Source organism: Trichomonas vaginalis, chromosome III, assembly GCF_026262505.1.
Source record: "Trichomonas vaginalis G3 chromosome III, whole genome shotgun sequence".
Taxonomy (NCBI): domain Eukaryota; phylum Parabasalia; order Trichomonadida; family Trichomonadidae; genus Trichomonas; species Trichomonas vaginalis.
This window is the reverse complement of record NC_067205.1, coordinates 4,421,903-4,440,921: the sequence shown is the minus strand read 5'-3', so window position 1 is coordinate 4,440,921 and position 19,019 is coordinate 4,421,903. Positions and strand designations below refer to the sequence as shown.

Below are 19,019 nucleotides of genomic sequence, written 5' to 3'. Positions count from 1 at the left end.
TCTAGTTTGTTCATATTTGGTACTTCCTTTTTCTTTCTCATCAGTTAATCTCATTAGATCGTTTCTCCAATTCTTCAACTACTTTGTAAAGCTTATTTATCTTGACATGTGATTCCTTTACTTCTCCAGTCCTTGGATCCTTAGGTTCCTTGTATTTAGCTAATCTCGTCTCTATATATATTCGCTTAACGTCATATCCGGGATCACTGGTTCGTAAAGGATGTGAAGGTGGACGAATATAAGGTATGTAGAAATCTGGATCATCATTAATAGAAGAACGTACTTTAAAGTTACGAACCGCGTCTGTAAAAGGGTCTCTACCACGTGGTGTATATGTTGATGTAATCAAAAAGCCTTCTCTTCTCATTGGGAAATTAATACGACCTTTTTGAACATATTCTTTCTCAAAGTATTGCCTAGCATTGTAATCAAAAGCAAGATCATTATATATATCGCGCAAAAAATCAAATGTATGCTGCTTGAACTTTTGATCGCTAATTATGGTACGAATTATCGGACGTTCATTCTCCCATTTCTTAACTCGTTCATCAATGAGTTTCCTCTCTTGTTCACTCATTTAAACCTCATAAAAATATATTATCTGCGTATAGTGCCACTAATAGCATTAATCCATGGCATGTCTGATAGTACACGTACTGACTGAACTAATGGCTTATGATTGTTCCAAATAGCTCCTCCAATGTATGCGTTTATACTTATTGTTGTCAATAGTTTGTTGAGGTTGAACTATAGGTGTTTCAACAGGCTTGTCTCTACTGAAGTCACCACCAAGAGCTTTATTGAATGCTTTAAGATTCTTCGTTAATGCATTATCTTCACCTAATGTAGTTTTTGCAATTCTTTCACCAAGACTACCGATAACACCACCGACTTGACCAACTTGAGGGAAAAGTTTGTTAGCAATGTTAAATCCAGCACCTATTACAAGACCAGGATTTTTTTTCACCATACCCCATCCAGCTTTAACATAATCGCCAAAACCCATTTATTTCTTCTTAAAATAATGTCATCTTTTGTTGCTTAACTTCTTTAAAGTCCGTCTTTCCTGCAACTATATGAACTTCCATATATGAACGAGGTGTTGGTAGCTCTTTGTATTTGTTCCATAACTCTTCCCAATCTTCTGTTGCTCCTGACTGTTCAATCATTGACTGAAAGTCTCTCATAGAATAACCTTGAAAGATAACGAAGTCAGTGCATAGTCTCTTAATGTTTAAACATATATGTCTCCATGTTTGACACATGATGACAACAGTATAGTTATAATGTCTGACCTTAGTGATGAAGTTCGCTAATGGTGAACGTGGGTCATTCAATAAGTCATGACCACCATAATCGTCTAACACTAATAGAGAATTACTGGGATACTTTGTGAAAGGATATTTGTTCAACTTCTTTACAACATATATTGCAATCTTCTTATACTCAAACTTTCCATCAGGTTTCCTTAGTTGATGCTTTGTTAAGATGTGTTCCATCTCCTCTGAAATTTTTTCGAACTTACTTTGAACGAACTCAACAATAGCGTAATACTTTGCTTTCATCTTAACGTTCTTCATTAAATAAGGCATAAGTTCTTTATCATCCTTTTTCAGTACTGGTGCTTTAACTTGACTCATAAATGTCTTCGCTGTTTTATCCATTGTTCCTGATGTTGCTGAGATAACTATTGAGTCATAATATGGAGTATTAGTGAAGCGGTCTGTTATCATTATATGACGAATAACACCATATGTCTTACCTGAACCCATCTTACCGCAGTAGAAATAAACACCATTAGTACAAAATGGATAATCATCAGAAAATGGCATAATGAGTGCATTGTTTAGTTCTTTACTATTCTTACGTGCTCCATCATGAAGAATCTTATCTACTTGATTAATAACTTTCTCCATCTTTTAGTTACATATAAAATGTCTAAATATGATGGATTATACTATGAACATGTTATGAATGATGGCACGATAAGTGGTAATACAGTCTCATATAAATTACCGAGAGACTTCATTGAATATCCTGCGTCAAAAGCTCTTGAGATAAGAAAGATAAGTCTTGAGCATCCAGACTTTGAGTTTCTTGCTATTCCATTAGAAATGACAGATTCATCAAAATCAGTGAAAAAAAGGTTTGACATGAGATATTACATAAAACCCAACATGACTACACAGGAGTTGAATGAAGGTCTTATGGAAAAAATGACTGAGGCAAGTAGAGAATTTGTTGATTGTTACTATGATTCAAATGAAAATAAATTGAATGTATTAAGAAAAGGTACATCACCAATCATAACATTACCTTCATACAGTAGTATAGAAAAAAATGCCTTGAATTATAAATATGACATGTCCCTAGGAGATGTGTTGGATTTCATCACTGCGTTATTAGAAACCACTGAAACAGACACAACATCAAGAAAACCAGAGCTTGTTTGGGAAGATGACCATGGTAGAACATTCACGCAAAAAGTAATTCCATCGAAAGCAAAATTTTTAGACTTATGGGAAAAAATATATCTCGCGAATGCATGTATATTATAGTTTTACCATAGCAGATTTCACTGACGAAAATGATAAAGATAAAAAAACATATAAGTACTTTGATGAGCTTTTCATAACTATAGCGAATATCAGGTTTATCCTTGAGCGAAAGGGCAAACCAACATATAAATTTGTCGGTTATCAGATAAGAATAAATCCTCTCCTTGAGCCTTTAGTAACGTTGAGTAATATTGCTCATGATAACAAACAATTTATATGTAATGTGAATGAACAGCTTGTGCCACCAAAATTTTACGATATCACTGGTTATAAAGATGCACTCGTGTTTGAGTTTTATAAGCGCTTTTCATTCAAAAGAGTTGAAGAATCAACTGATGGTCAAAAAAAGGAATATTATGTAAAAGAACCATATGAAATTCCTAAAGACTCTAATATAATGGTTGAACTTATATTAATGTCTGGTACTCAATCTCAACATAAATAGTTTACGTGACAGAATTTTTTTTGACACGAAAAGTTTACATTTTAATGGAAGCGAACAACACAGCTCCTGCTAATGCTCTTGCCATCCAGAAGCCAGAGGTGACTGAAGAACAGTCCTCTGGCGACGAGGAAATATTGATGGGTGGCGAGAGTCCGAAGACCGAGATCAAGATCCCAGATCTCGATCACAAAAACGGCAAAGAAAACGGTCCGAGCTACTCCTCGAGAGCTACGTTTAATTAAGACCAGCCACAAGTATTTGAAGCAGCTGGAGGAGTCAAACGTAGCTCTCGAGGAACTAAAGCTCAAGCTGGCTGAAAAAGTAGAGGAAGCGAAAGGTAAAGAGCTCTACATCAGCCAGCTTGAGCATAAAGTTGACTCTTATGCCAACGAGATCTGCGATCTTCGATTTCGTCTCAACCGTGTGGGACATGAGTCAGACAGCTGGCATGAAAGGTTCCTTATGACTGACGCATCCTACCATGAATTAAAGCGCTCCATAAGGAACTTAGCCACTGACTTCTGATCCCACACATAAGTTAAGAATAAACGCTTAATTTCATTCATATAACTCTTATTTTTACTCATATTACTCACATATATCCTCATATAACTTATAGTTCATTGTCACTCAGATCACGATCTTTCGATCGTGATCAAACACATAAAAAGGGAAAAAGGTTAGTTTACATATGAACGTTTATTTTTACACATATATGCGTACATATGCGCGCCCGTATAATGTCACTTTTTTCATTGTGCCGGTGACTGTAGCTGTAGGCTACAGGCGACGCACAATGTATAATGTACTCTGGTGTTGCCAGAACGCCCGAGCTCTCGACTTTGTGGAGCTGCTCCAAATGATTGCGGGAGAAGCAGCACCCGGGCTCTCGACCAAAGATTGCGGGAGAAGCAGCCTTTCTCAGAACTGGCTGCTTCTCCCGCAATCATTTGGAGCAGCTCCAAAAAGTCGGAAGCTTTGGCATCTTGATCGCATTCTACAATCTACCCCCATATGTAAATGCTATCCACATTATCCTAACTCAATTCACATATTTATACACATTTTATTATCTTATCCTTACCAATTCTCTTATAATTCACCTTCTCCCAAGTACAACCAATTTACATCTATTCATAAATACATAATCAATTACCTAAAACGATTGTGCACATTTCTATCACTCTTTTGTTTTAATTAGCTCCAAATATTTAAATACATTCAATAAATACATATAAAATTTCATATCCAGACATATGAAGAGCTAATAGTTATATAATCAATTCGATATAACACAATTTTAGAATCATCAAATTATACCTTTTAATAAAATAGCAATTTGACGTGTACACTCATATCAATATCTCATATACTCATTCACTAAAACCTTATAAACATATTGCGCATGGAATATCTCATATTTTCATTAGATTCTAATATCTTATTCTTTATATACAGTGAGTAAACATATGAATATATCATCAAACAATCTTATTTTAAACACATATGAATATTTTATTATTAGTAGATCTATATTAACTTTAATTAGGCTAGCATAATTTCATATCTTGTGTCAATCTGCTCGAAGTCTCTCAAATAATATAAAAAAATATGCTGATCAATATTATATGTAGCTCACATATCGAGATATAGGATACACTCCTTTTTGGACCGGAAAAAAGTGTATCTTAAAATCTGACAATCGGAAAAAAGTGTATGGTCCCTGTGATGTTATATTCTTCCAATGATCCAACGATATCTCCTTAATATTTAGAGTCTTGTTGCATGCTAAGTAGTGTCAATGTGTAAACCTCTCAATTTTATCGTCGGGGAAGCAACACAATTCCCTCAAAAATATTGAAAAAATATAGAAAATAAAATGAATTAAGATGTACTTAAAATGAGAAATAGATTATGATATTAGATTTTAGAAAAAACAGACTTTTGATATAACTTTTGAGAATCTCATATAAAAAAAGCATTTAAAAATAAATTTAAATATCTTATTTATTTTACTATTGTAAATATATTCTGAGATTTTTAGAAAAAAACACTTTTCATAAGTATTCAATATTTGAGAATACGCTCCAAAAAAGAATAGATTCTTTTATATTCGCTTATATAAAAGGAGACTCTCTATCAGATGCGAATGCCTGAATTCAGCACCTCTGATAGAGAGTTTCCTCTTATATAAGCGGATCTTTTTCATTCGTTTTTGTTAATATAAAAACATAAAAAGCTACCAATATGAGAAATTAAACCCTGCGAGGCACCAGTCTAGAACTGGCGCTTCGCAGGGTTTAATTTCTCTTGACAAATGACAAAACTTGTTCGCAATTGTGAACCATTGCGAGCAAGTTTGCCAGATATCTGGAAGGCATTGCTCCTTATGATATATGCATTGTAACTGTATATATCATAAAGAGCAATTCCTTCAATTAAACGCAAAAACTTTGGTGCAATCAGCAACGATTGCACCAAAGTTTTCGAACTTTCCCGAGGGAATTGGAGGGTGAGAGATACATAGTCTATCTATGTACCTCCCACCCTCCAAATCCCACTCTAAATGGGAGAAACTTTGTTCGCATGTTATCTTATTCAAACAAAGTTTCTCCCATTTAGAGAAGGAATAGGAGCCTACCAGGCACTGATATATAATCAGTGCTTTGTAGGCTCCTATTCCTAATAAAAATTTGAAAACTTTGGAGCATTTGATTATTGTATTTTGTCAAGAGAAATTCAACCCTGCGATTATTCAAAAACTCATAAAGACTATATTTATTTTTTTCATTCAAAAAATTATATGAGAATCTCAAATTAACTTTCAAATTTTTTATTTTAAAAACATATTAATAATCATATTTTAAGATACTTTTTCGCCCAAAAAATAATCGTACTTCTTCGACGATTAATAGGCTCTCAATTTCTATCGTTGACACTACTTAGCATGCAACAGTCTGAATATCCTGCATATCAATATTAAATAAATAATTACATGGAAAAAACTCAGATAATGAATATGTTATATGAAAAAAATACAGATCATGAATATGTTATTTCATCTAGTTTAAAAGAAGTCGATAATCAAATAATTGTTCAAAAAAATTACACCATATTTTTATAGCATCTTTTTCTAGTTAAATTGTCAATGTGAATAAACAAAAACTACTTTTTTACTAAAGATATATTGGCTGATGAACCAAAAAGAAGAGAAATATCAAGATCGAGTGTGTAATTCTTTTTTTGCTGTTTCAAATATATAATAGGATTTTCTGCATAACAAAATGCAGATGAAAAATGGAAAGATTGTGAGTAAAATAACTTGTAACATTGTTTTTAAAGTTAACAGTTCCATAAAAACTTGGATTACTGTCATCAAAATAGCATCCATCAATTATAATTTCAGAATTAATATTCCAAAAATATTTTATTGAGGAGCTCCTCAAAATGCTGCAATTTTTAATATGAACAATTGCATATTGTACACCACAAATTGATCCATAATAAACTTGTAAAATATTGCAATTTAAAAGTTCAAATATTTCTGTGCTGCTATCAGTATGACCGCTGGTTGCATTAAAAAAGGTGAAAAATCTAGTTCTAGATTGAGATGAATATAAACAAATTGTGTAAAAATCATCACACATTATCTGTGTATTTGATACATTAATTGATTTAATTTGAATTTTGCCATTTTGCAAAAAAAATGTTTCCGAATCCGGTAAATGATTCATAGTCATAAAATCCACTCTTAGTGATAGAACTGTCATGAACTAAATTTAGATCCTGGAAAATATATATTTGAAGCATATGGTTCTCAATGACAAGTCTATTAGTACTCTGATGGATATAGTGTATATGCAGCAGCAGCTATTACAAATTCAAGAGCTGTTGATATCTTTCTATTTATCGACTCTACAGGTGAAAACAATCATGGATGTTTTAAACTCTTAAAGGAACTTCACAGTCAGTTTTTCCTTCTAAAAGTGGTGAAGGATGTATATATATAGTGATGGAACTAATCAAACAAGTGTGAGATCTGAATTTGTATATTCAACTGATCGACTGAAAACAGAAATTGAAAATATTAATTATCATTAAAATTTTGGAAATTAGTTTATTTAGTTAATCAGTGATAAAATGGAATATGATGGAATATGAGAAATGCTAAGAAGATGTTGACACTGGTAGTTGATTAAATATTGGGAGATGCAAAAATTTTTCATTTGGCTGAATTTTTTTATCTCATTTTCTTCTTCAAAATTATTTTCAATTTTAAATTTTGCTTCACAAAGTCCTGTAGAAAGATGTGATAATTTGTTGTAGCAATTGTTTGTTGAATTTTGTATTGTTGCTTTATCTGTTTCTCCATCATAATCACTATTGATGATTGTAGCTGAATTTTGTGATGAATAAAAATCAAATGTTTGTGGACAATTATTATTTTTGATTGAACAAGATTCAAATGTAACTGTTGATGATAACCAAAAAAATATACTAGCATTGTTTCTAATGATATTACATAAATAAAATTGATGTGGACCACTATAACCAGTACAAAAGCATTCAACGTTTGCTTTGTTATCAATGAAAGATGATTGACTGATGTTGTATTTCTGATATGAATAAATATTTAGTGAAACATCATCATAACATTTGTTGTTTGTTATGTTATTTCGTGAATAACTAAGATTTCCGTAATCTAATCTATGAAGCGACCGTCCTTTATCTATTTCTCCACAATCAAAGACTGTTGAATCTTCAAAAATGTTTTTGTTGTTTGAAGTTGATGATGACATATATGACCATAAAAATACTCCTTCATATCTTGATTGTGTTTGTATAGATTTTGTGGCACATGTTCGATAGATAACACAACTTCCTTTATAAGAATAAACTGTTGAAGATGGAGTTTTTGTGCCATTGAATCCAGAAATAGAAATAAGAAGTTTTGTTTGATCATTGATGCTTATATTGACAACAACTTCTTTAATTTCATTGAATAAACATGTTGTAACATAATAATTTCCTTGTGTTGTTGGATTAAATTTTTCATTTTCAGTGTGATTTTCAGTGATAACTGAATTCTCATAAAAAAGTGTCCAAGTGTCAAGATTTGGACCAGAATCGAAGAACTGTCTTAATAAATGTTTCATTTTCATACATTTCATAAAAATATTTGAATGAATTACTTCTAAAATTTCGTTTAGTACACAAAGAATAGTTTTTATTTAATATGGACATAATATTATTTAAGTGTAAAGATTGTATAATTAAAATTGCGAAGACATTATCTTTATCAAGGGATATAATCCCTTGAAGTTGACAATCAAAACATTTTATGTCACTTTTTTGGTATTTTTTTGGAAAATTTTATGTTGGCATTTTTTTATTTTCAAGATTTACAAGAATCTAAGAATTCATTCATATTTTACACTTCACACTCAATTACAATACAATTCTAGTCATAAGAATAATCCTATCTGCGAAAGAAACTCAAACAAATTCTAATAATAAAGTAGAAGTTTTAAATGCAAATACAAAACAACATCTACTAAACACACTTTAACTAGTAAGAATGAATCTAATTTTAATTTTTCATTGTTTAATTGTGTTTTCGAAATTGATGCATTTCTTGATAAACTTTATCGCATTGAAGTTTTCTCTAAAACAAAAGGCAATCAAGAATAACTGTTCTTTCGAATTTCTATCCTGAATTTTTTTGGTAATGTGAGTAGTATATGAATGCGGGTTGTGTGACTTTTTTTGTAATCGTAAGAATTCTCACATAATTGAATGATTTTTGAACATACTTCCGAATAGCAGATTTTAAAAATTTATGAATAATTTATAAAAAGTTTTTATTCCTACAATTCCTATATTACCATTAATAAAAAGAATATATTTTATAATAGTTTCATTTCGAACATGTTAAAATTTATCTGCATTTCGAAAAATTTTATTATAAATGATAATATAATTTATTAAATTAATATATAACTTATGAATTTTTACTTTTTGTATGAAATAAAATTTAGTATTAATAAAGTTATAAAATAAATTGGTGCATGTTAGATGTAAATAAGATATAAAAAGGTGTTTATTCGTATTATTTCAGGTGATTGTAAACAATTAATTATATATGAGCAATGCTCAAATTAGTAAGTTTTTAGTCTGATTAGATCTCATCAGGACAAGCACTGAGGATAAAGTCTATTAGTTGTGTCTTGGTTTTTGATAAGAGGAACAGCGGTCATCAGGAGATCACGCTTGTTGGAGCCAATTGGTGTACGACCCTTCCAATTGTGCATAGATCTGAGTGCTGATATGGTAAAGAACTCAAGGACAAAGAGTCTTTGAGACTTTGTAAGGTACTCGTCTTGGTCTTTTTCTTCTTGGATGGTCTTCGTCGAAGCTGAGGATTTGATTTCTTGAGCTTCAATCGGATCATACTCTTCGTCTTTTCTTAATGTAAGTTGTTCACGCTTGTAGTCGTTTCTGAGGACATTGAGACCGGCTTCGAGCTCTTGTGCTTTCTTCGGAGATTGAGAGAAGTGCATCTGTTGTTGGCTCTGCATCTGCTGCATCATCTGCATTTGCTGTTACATCATCTGTGTCATTATCTGCATCATGTCTTGAGCTGGTGCAGATGTCGCTGGTGTAGGTGTCGCTGGTGTTGAATCTTCTTGGGACATTTGATCTACGGTTAGAACAATAAGTAACGGTTAAACTTCTACTGGTAAAGTTTACACTGGCAGAACTTCTACTGGTAGAGTTTATACTGGCAGAACTTCTACTGGCAGAGTTTATACTGGTAGAACTTCTACTGTTTCCCTCAAAATTGAATACTTTAGCAGAACTTCTACTGGTAGAGTTTATACTGGCAGAACTTCTACTGGTAGAGTTTATACTGGCAGAACTTCTACTGTTTCCCTCAAAATTGAATACTTTAGCAGAACTTCTACTGGTAGAGTTTATACTGGCAGAACTTCTACTGGTAGAGTTTATACTGGCAGAACTTCTACTGGTAGAGTTTATACTGGCAGAACTTCTACTGTTTCCCTCAAAATTGAATACTTTAGCAGAACTTCTACTGGTAGAGTTTATACTGGCAGAACTTCTACTGGTAGAGTTTATACTGGCAGAACTTCTACTGGTAGAGTTTATACTGGCAGAACTTCTACTGTTTCCCTCAAAATTGAATACTTTAGCAGAACTTCTACTGGTAGAGTTTATACTGGCAGAACTTCTACTGGTAGAGTTTATACTGGCAGAACTTCTACTGTTTCCCTCAAAATTGAATACTTTAGCAGAACTTCTACTGGTAGAGTTTATACTGGCAGAACTTCTACTGGTAGAGTTTATACTGGCAGAACTTCTACTGGTAGAGTTTATACTGGCAGAACTTCTACTGGTAGAGTTTATACTGGCAGAACTTCTACTGGCAGAACTTCTACTGGTAGAGTTTATACTGGCAGAACTTCTACTAGTAAAGTTTCTACTGGTAGAACTTCTACTGGCAGAATTTCTACTGGTTATATATGGTGTCAATTTTTAAAAAAATTTTGAATTCAATGAGTTATATCAAAAATAAAATTCTTGAATAGAGTAAAAAAATTTAAATAATTTATTTAAATATTTTCTTCTGACATTTTTGAATAATTTATTTTTTTAATTCGTAAGAAAATGAGTGGATCAAGATTCGTAACCGTCAATCAATTAATGGATGCTCTTTCACCAATTCTTGAAAATGTTAAACAAGTAGATGTTTATTTCGATGATTATGTAGAAAGTTTATATTATAAAGGTAAACATAATATTAAACCCATTGCTTTTGCATTTGATAATAAATTAATTGAAAATGCAAAAATTTGGGAATTAATTCCAGATATTGAATATATAACGAATATAACTAATAAATGGTTCAAACGAATTCCAACCACAAAAGTTCTTTGTAAATTAATGATCAAAACCGAGGCCAAAGAATTTCATGAATTTACATATCATCCAAATAAAGTTTCAGAACTAGAAAATGAAAAACTTCAGAAAAAATTAAACGATAGACTTTCAAATGATCGTATTGAAAAAATAAATAAACTAGCAGAAGTTGCATTTAATAATGAAATATTTGATGAATATAACCTTGAACTCAGTGATGGGCTTTAAGGACCCGGGCTCAACGAGTCATGATTTATGAAATCAATAATTTGATTTATTCGCTCTTCAATAATTTCTATTCTTTTTGTTAAATCATCTATTTTCATTAATGAGGTGATTCTTGATTGAGGAATAGATTTCAAACTAAACCACTCCTTTTATTTTTGAAATTTTGAATCCATCAACTTTAAACATTTTATTCAATTTACATGTTGTCAATTCTTCAAATAATTTTTTATTATTAGCATAATAGTCATTAAATTCTTCAACAGATGAAAAAATTTTTATTTCAGTAATTGGTTTAACAACGTTTATTTTTTGTTGAACATTTTCACTTTCATTTATTTCTTCCTCCTCTGTTTCATTTATTTTTAAAATTGGTTTCATTTATCATTAAATAAAAATTAGAATATAAGTGATGAAATATATTTTTTAATTAATATTAAATCAGAAATGGCGGCAGGATTCTTTAAAAAATTATGGGATGGAATTAAGAAAGCTGCGGGTTGGGTTCATAAAAATATTATTAAACCCGTTGCAAACTTTTTGGCACCAGTAGCGAAAACGGCAGGAACTATCATAGGTGGAGTATTAGGTACTAAAGCAGGTAATCCCGATGGGAGCACAAGCAGGTAACGCAATTGGTGGAATTGCTGAAGGAATACTTAATAAAATAGGAGGTAGATAGTGGAAAAATAAATAAATATTATTTTTATCTTAGTATCGGTTGAAGTCTTTGATAAACTTTTTCTCCTTTATTTAATATTTCTCTTATTGGGGCAGCTTTTGGCGTTATTGATTCAGCAACGTCACTAATTGCTTCTTTATTCTTAAATATCCAATTTGCTCCTTCTTCATGTTTCCCAAACTTTATGCGCTCCTCTTTTTACTTTATCCCACAGTTTCTTAAAGAATCCTGCAGCCATAGTTGATTATTTCATTAAAATTAAAAATTCATTTTCATCTTTTAATTTTGATTTTTTATTTATTAATAAATGACGACTAACTATTTGGTGCCAAACACTAAACCGATTAATGGAAATGTGTTTCATTCATTCGAAAAGATAAATGAAATATTCGCAAAGAATGACGGTAGAAGATATTATAGAGAACTTGAAAGTTCATGCTATGACTCTGATGCTCCATATTTTGATGATAAACAAACTCATTTAAGAATTACAAATCCGGCTCATGATGTGAACCAATTAGGTGACACATATATTAAACGCAAAGTTAAAGCAACTCTAGTTTCAAATAAAGCTTTCACATGTGATGCCGCTTTTAAATGCATGCGTTTATTCGTTGGTTACAAATCATCAAATCAAAGCTTTAAACAATTAGAAGTAGAAACCGAAAGAGGTGATGCCGGTTATCTTCAGATGGATTGCGCCCGTGAATCTTTCGCATTTGCAACATATAAACCAAAATCAGAAAGGAAAGTTAAAAAGTTTGTTCATTCGTTATATAATAATGTTCAAAAATATGATAACTCAGTATGTGGTAAATATATTGACCCTTCAGAAGTTTTCAAGAAAGCAAATGAAGAAGTTGATGTCACTTTTGATATGATTATTCCGGTAAATGATTTGTTAGCATTTCAGGCGTTCGATGATTATCCTAAATCATTTGGTGAAATCATTCTTAAATATTATGTTTTCAGGGATACTTTAGTATTTTGTCAGGTTGACCCGTTAAGAGTTGCTGATTTACAAAATTACGTTTATGAAAAGATAACTGATGAAAATTATGAAAAGATTATGAATCATGTTTATAAATATGATCGCAAATTCCAACAAATCGGACTTCCTGCCAAATTAATTACAAGCTTAGCCGCTACATCTGCTGACGCAACAGTTGATGACGTTATTATTTCATGCACAAAGATGGAAGTTTTAGAGGATAAATGCATTACACCAGGATACGGTTTAATTGAAGAATCAGTTAAAGCAATACCACGTTTATTCAGTAAGGAAGATCCATTCATGATTCCAGCTCAACATATTGACGTTCGTTCACTAAATGGAGGTTGCATCACTCCTGAAGGTATTAGCTCAGATTTCTCATACGCTCTTCATAATGTTACAGATGTTGTGTTAACATTTCCGAAGAATGCAATGCAAAGAACAGTTTTAGAAAATCCAATGCTTCGAGGTCTTCAGGTCACTATAGATTCCAGAAACTTCCCCGATCAAGCGATGACCACAGTGGGTGACATATTCTTTACACGTATGCTTCAAGCTTCTGATTTAGATGGAGTGAATGAATGCACGGAAGAATACGAGGACTCATTAACTAGACCACTGAATGATGATAATGGCAAGCCATTAGCTAGAACATGGAAAGACCAAACTTCATTCTTATGCACTATTCCAGTTCAACGTGATGGAGCGGGTATATTCTTTGATGGATTAGAAACTTTCAACTCACAAGTTACAGTACAAGTGAAAGCTTATCCAATCATTCAGGGTGAAAATGACACTTACTGTTCAAAGGTGACAAATCCTCCTCAGGTTTGGTTTACTAGGACTACGTATTGGACATGGACACCGGATGAAGGTTTGAAATATCATCCAACAGGTACACCACCACAGTATAGAAGTTCATATGATGAAATATTGATGAATAGAAATGTTTAAAATTATAAATTTATTTTTGATTAAATGGATTTAAATTCATCCACCCCTTATGAAGAATTAACAGATGTATATAATACATACGTAGATGATATGATTAATGAAGCATTGAGTGATAATAGAAATGCTCTATCTAAGGAAAAATTAATGAAAATTCCATATTCTGAATGTTATTTAAATTCAATCACTGCAGCAATTGGTAAACAAAATAAAGGTAAAACATTAACGATATTAAAACAAATTATCATTATTGCTAACACTTCCCCCCATTCACATGTGTTAATTTATATCAACCGTTCAGGTTCACCTTCAGATGATACATTTGAATCTTTAAAGCATTTAATCAAAATTCCAATTATTTATTTATCACAAGAAGAAGCAGAAGATTATTTAAAAAACTTTTTAATGTATAAAGAATTATATAATACAATCAAGAAGCAAGGATTAGAGGATAAAATTATTGATAAACAACGGGATGAATTATTTGAAACACTTTCTATTTCAAATTTTGATAGAGAATTTTTGCATTCACTCATTTTTCTAGATGATGCGTGAAATCAAAACTAATAACAATGAGAAATCATATTTTAATCAGTTATTAACTCAATGTCGACACATTCAGTGTTCATTCTTTATGGCTGTTCAATACTTTAAAGCATTAAGCACAAACATTAAATCAAACCTGTCCACCCTTTTCATTTTCAGTGGTTTTAGTCGTCAACAGTTGAACGTTATGCTTTATCAAGTGAATTTACCAATGAGCATTAATGAACTTTACACACAATATCAGCAATTAGGTGAACATGGAAAAATAATAGTTGATTTAAATAAAGGAAGTGTTAAATTTGATTAACTTTTTATAATTAATTTTTATTTTTTATTTATAATTAAACATGACAGAAATAGCAAATCTTCTACAGGTTCCATTAAAACAAGGGACAAACAAAAAGGGTGCATATAATAGAACTATGAAAGTTCCAGACGGAATGAAAGAATTAGTCCACATTGTTGCCGGTCTTCAAAAGGATGTTAAACAAATGAGAAACGTTTTAACATTACCAGAAGCTCAAGCATATGCCAAACGTCATGGACCAAATTGGGAAGCACATGAAGCAGACATTACAGGACCAAATGGAAAGCCTGATGGAATAAATGAAGTCTTTGTTACTGATGGTCAAGGAAATATTAAAGTCATAAATGGGTATAAATTAACAATGACGGATTATCCTAAACGTAAAGCATATAATGAACGTTATCCTATGAAATTTGATGAAATGGAAAAGCTGTTAAACAACATATCGGAGACAGTAAAGATGGACCAATTCTTTCATACCGTCATAATCCATATTCTTATTTCAATGAAGAATTAAACGCTATTGAAGAAGGACCAAACGGATTACCTCAATATGTTAATCAGTTTGATGGTCAATATGCAAATTTGAGACTTGAAATTCCAGCTAAGAAATTCTTTAAAGTTGCTTTATTCGATCCAGTGTTCAATGAACAGAAAGAAGCAATGAAAGCAGAATTTAAACCAATTCAAGTGGCAAGAATTTCTTCATCTTCACTTTCAGAAGCGTTCAAGGAATTGATAAAGAAACCACTTTATTCTCAACAAGGTTATAACTTTGATTTAATTAAAGAAAGTGATAGACGTAAATTAGAAAAATCAGATGGTTTTAAGAATGCATGTAATGAAATGATTAAAGATATTGTAAATGATAAAATAAGACTGGAAGAAACTCAAAACACTATCAATAACATAATTGGTGCAGTTACAAAGAAAGTATAAGCAAACAAGGATGAACCTTGGGATATTACCGTAACAACTAAATAAAACTTTAAATATATTTTTCTTTTTTTTATTCAATTATAAATGAGAAGACGTTTCACAAGTCAAAAGAACACAAACGCAAAAGCAGAGATTACGGTTGGTTATAACGTAAATGATGATAAATCACGAATTATTCAAAATGTTAAAGTTAATGTTAGTCCTGAATTAACAAGGTCAGCAACACAACCAAATTTATTAACTCGTGACTTACCAAAGAAAGAGGAGGAGAATGAAGAAAACCATGAGAATGGAGACCCAATCATTTTATCTGAACCTGGTAAAGAACCTGTTGAAATTCCCACTTATCCAACATACCCCCCGCCTCTTTCATCAAACATCGAGAACCCATATAAAATAGACATTAATTCAGAATTAATGAAAATTTACCGTGATATAATAATTAATAATTATGATTCAATAATAAATTTAATTGACCAATCCGGTTTAATTATTTTACCTTATGAATCATTAATTCACATTATCGCCATTCTTTGTGATGTTCAAGATTCAGACGTTAAGATTCAATTTTTCATAGATGATGAGGTTTCATGCTGCGGAACAGTTGCAAAAATAAATCCTATAAAGGATATTAGCACAATTAAGATATCAAAGAACGGAACAACAACTGAACTTCATTTAACATATAATGATATTTATAATAAAATAGTTGATGAATATAAAATATCACTTGAAAAATTCTTTGTTAAGACTATTTAATATTCAAGTATTAACATTATTGAATAATAATCCTTTGAATCATAATCAATAATAATTGACCTTTCACCAGTTTCTATCGTTTGTTTTATTTCTTTTTGTTCCCCACTATCTGGATCGGTCATTGTAATTGTTTTTGTTATAGTATCAGCTTTATCTTTAACTTCAATCTTTTTTCCGTCGGGATATTTAAACCAAAATTCCAAAAATTCGATATTGTCAATCTGTTCATATTTTAATCTATCAATTACATTTTTAATACCATCTGAAAATCTTATGAAATGGTCATTATATGGGTTTGATTGAACTAAATTTGAATGAAGTGAAATATAACCTGTTGATGAATATGACATTGACTCATATTTTCTGAAAACACTAAAATTTATAACATGAATGAATTTCTTATTCGTTGAATTTATGAATTCTTGAGGTAATCTTATTCTAGTTTTATTTATCACTGGAAAATAACGCTTTACCATATTTTTAATCGTAATAAAAATGTCAATTATCAATATTATTTCGAATAATAACTGTGAATTAAATTTAACAGTTAGCGGAATTTATAATGTTACTCTCGTTTCTGTGAGTGGTAAATTTAATCCTATTCTTTTAGACCCTTCAGATTATATATCATTTATTAAAGATGACCGTGAAAAAACGTATGATATGTATATAAATAATGTGATAGCGAAATGGGATATTAACATGATTTTAAGTTATTTAAATGAATCATTTATCGTATGGTATGAAGAAAATTTTAAATCAAAACCTGATAAACTTTTTGAACTTGATGAAATAAATAACCTTATTAAATTTCCGCTGAAAATTAAATTTTGTACTCCTCATCTTCGTTCATTGTTGGGGATATTAAATTTTGAAAAAGATGTTGGGGATGTTTTGTATTCTGACACCGGTTCCAATTTCATTTTAATCAAATGTGATAAAGTTAATACCCCAATGAGATTTTCACATCAAACATTAGACCCTAACTCTTATCCATCAATACAAAACATTTTATCCATCAACTTAAACACATTTTCTTTATCATATCCGTTTCAATTATCCGGGAATTCATTTATTCTTCATTCAAAAGATTTATCAAATATTAAATTTAGAATAACTGACCTATTTGATTGTGATTTAGAATTTATGAATGAAATATTATGGCAATTTCAAATAGAAAAAATAGCTGATGAGATAACGGATTAAATATTTATTTTTAAATCATAATAAATGATTAAACAACAGCAACCACAACAACTTAAGGCGCAAAACACCCAGGTCCCTCAGACCATTACATACGCCATATATGCATATAATTCAAAGACGGCAGAACAAACGCAAAGGTTGAAATATGGAGATTTGGAGATAGTATTGAAAAATGAACATTTCGAATTCGTTTGCAAAGGTGGTGCAGTGATATCAAATATAAAAGAAATTTTATTTATGAATTCTAAAATTAAAGGTATAACGGATGATATAACATCAATTCCACCAGAAGAACAGAGATATTACGCATTAAATGCATTTCCTAAAGTTTTGAAGATTGGAAGATTTAATTTAAATGAGGAATTCATAGAAGGTTTCCTAAACGACATAATGAAGAAGGCAGATAAGGAATATGTGGATAGTGAATTAATGAAGAAAGCAAATTTGGTTTATGTTGATAGTGAGTTAAATAAGAAGGCAGATAAGGAATATGTTGATAGTGAATTAAATAAGAAGGCAGATAAAACTTATGTGGATGAAAAAGATAATGAAATATATGAAAAAATTAAAGAAAGGGTTGAATGGTATCATAAATGGACATTGAAGACTTTTAAATTTAAAGCTGATACAGGATGGGTTTCAGGATGTTTAGATCTTAAAGCAGATAAAACTTATGTTAACGATGAGTTAAATAAGAAAGCAGATAAGGAATATGTGGATAGTGAGTTAAATAAGAAGGCAGATAAGGAATATGTTGATAGTGAGTTAAATAAGAAGACAGATAAGGAATATGTTGATAGTGAATTAATGAAGAAGACAGATAAGGAATATGTTGATAGTGAGTTAAATAAGAAGGCAGATAAAACTTATGTGGATGAAATATACCAAAGTTTGATAGGAACAACAAAAAATATTGAAACTATTGTTGGGGATGTTTCTATCTATGAAGAAAACAAATATTTTTAGATGGGAGTTTGTACACTCCTTAAAAAATGGTATACGGTGTAAACTCATTCCGAAAAATAACAATGAAATGTATGTAGGCTATATAAAGAATAATGGTACACAAGTTAAAGTTCCATTAGACAACAACTGCTACTTAAACTTATATGGAGACGAACAAAAGAAATATTTAAGAGTTTATGAAATGGCAGGTATGACGTTGGCTGACCCAGCTCCAGCACCATATTATTATGACTATGGAGATGACGACAGAACACCACATGTAGATGAACAAAAACTAACATTATATTTAGATTATTATAGATATAAAAGATATAATGCAATAGAAAAAACGAGAATAGTATATTATTATACAGATGACAGAAATAAATATTATAGTCAAGATTTTACCTACCCTGAAAACATAAGATTATATTATAAAAAATATTCTGACACAAACCAGAAGAAACCTGAAATAGTTACACTATATCTTAAGTTCAAAAGAGACAATCCTATAATATCTCATA

General features: G+C 30.9%; 6 protein-coding genes and 2 pseudogenes across 8 annotated transcripts, besides 4 other annotated features; 6 read left to right on the top strand and 2 right to left on the bottom strand.

Moving 5' to 3' along the window:
* Positions 1 to 3,078: part of a mobile genetic element that runs on past the window's edge.
* Positions 1 to 3,682: part of a mobile genetic element that runs on past the window's edge.
* On the bottom strand, positions 1,017 to 1,499 carry TVAGG3_0640520 (protein of unknown function, DUF4106 family; the record flags this gene model as incomplete). Its single annotated transcript, XM_001323537.2, has 1 exon — positions 1,017 to 1,499. One exon carries the CDS (start codon positions 1,497 to 1,499, stop codon positions 1,017 to 1,019), a length of 483 nt encoding a protein of 160 aa, XP_001323572.2.
* TVAGG3_0640510 (uncharacterized protein) lies at positions 1,971 to 2,558 on the top strand (the record flags this gene model as incomplete). The annotated part of the gene is made up of 1 exon (XM_001303095.2): positions 1,971 to 2,558. One exon carries the CDS (start codon positions 1,971 to 1,973, stop codon positions 2,556 to 2,558), a length of 588 nt encoding a protein of 195 aa, XP_001303096.2.
* Positions 3,683 to 5,415: 1,733 nt separating the features above from the next.
* Positions 5,416 to 5,713: a mobile genetic element.
* A 447-nt stretch (positions 5,714 to 6,160) lies between these two features.
* TVAGG3_0640470 (uncharacterized protein) lies at positions 6,161 to 8,337 on the bottom strand (the record flags this gene model as incomplete). The annotated part of the gene is made up of 1 exon (XM_001303097.2): positions 7,125 to 8,174. The coding sequence occupies one exon, from the start codon at positions 8,172 to 8,174 to the stop codon at positions 7,125 to 7,127; it is 1,050 nt and encodes a 349-aa protein (XP_001303098.1).
* A 3,818-nt stretch (positions 8,338 to 12,155) lies between these two features.
* On the top strand, positions 12,156 to 12,855 carry TVAGG3_0640460 (uncharacterized protein; the record flags this gene model as incomplete). The annotated part of the gene is made up of 1 exon (XM_051241241.1): positions 12,156 to 12,855. A coding segment is annotated over one exon (700 nt), but the record flags the coding sequence as incomplete, so codon positions are not given.
* A 365-nt stretch (positions 12,856 to 13,220) lies between these two features.
* Positions 13,221 to 19,019: part of a mobile genetic element that runs on past the window's edge.
* TVAGG3_0640450 (uncharacterized protein) lies at positions 13,821 to 14,093 on the top strand (the record flags this gene model as incomplete). Its single annotated transcript, XM_051241240.1, has 1 exon — positions 13,821 to 14,093. A coding segment is annotated over one exon (273 nt), but the record flags the coding sequence as incomplete, so codon positions are not given.
* Positions 14,780 to 15,585, top strand: TVAGG3_0640440 (annotated as a pseudogene). The gene has a single exon. A coding segment is annotated over exon 1 (806 nt).
* On the top strand, positions 15,670 to 16,344 carry TVAGG3_0640430 (uncharacterized protein; the record flags this gene model as incomplete). Its single annotated transcript, XM_051241239.1, has 1 exon — positions 15,670 to 16,344. The coding sequence occupies one exon, from the start codon at positions 15,670 to 15,672 to the stop codon at positions 16,342 to 16,344; it is 675 nt and encodes a 224-aa protein (XP_051087826.1).
* TVAGG3_0640420 lies at positions 17,575 to 18,619 on the top strand (annotated as a pseudogene). The gene has a single exon. A coding segment is annotated over exon 1 (1,045 nt).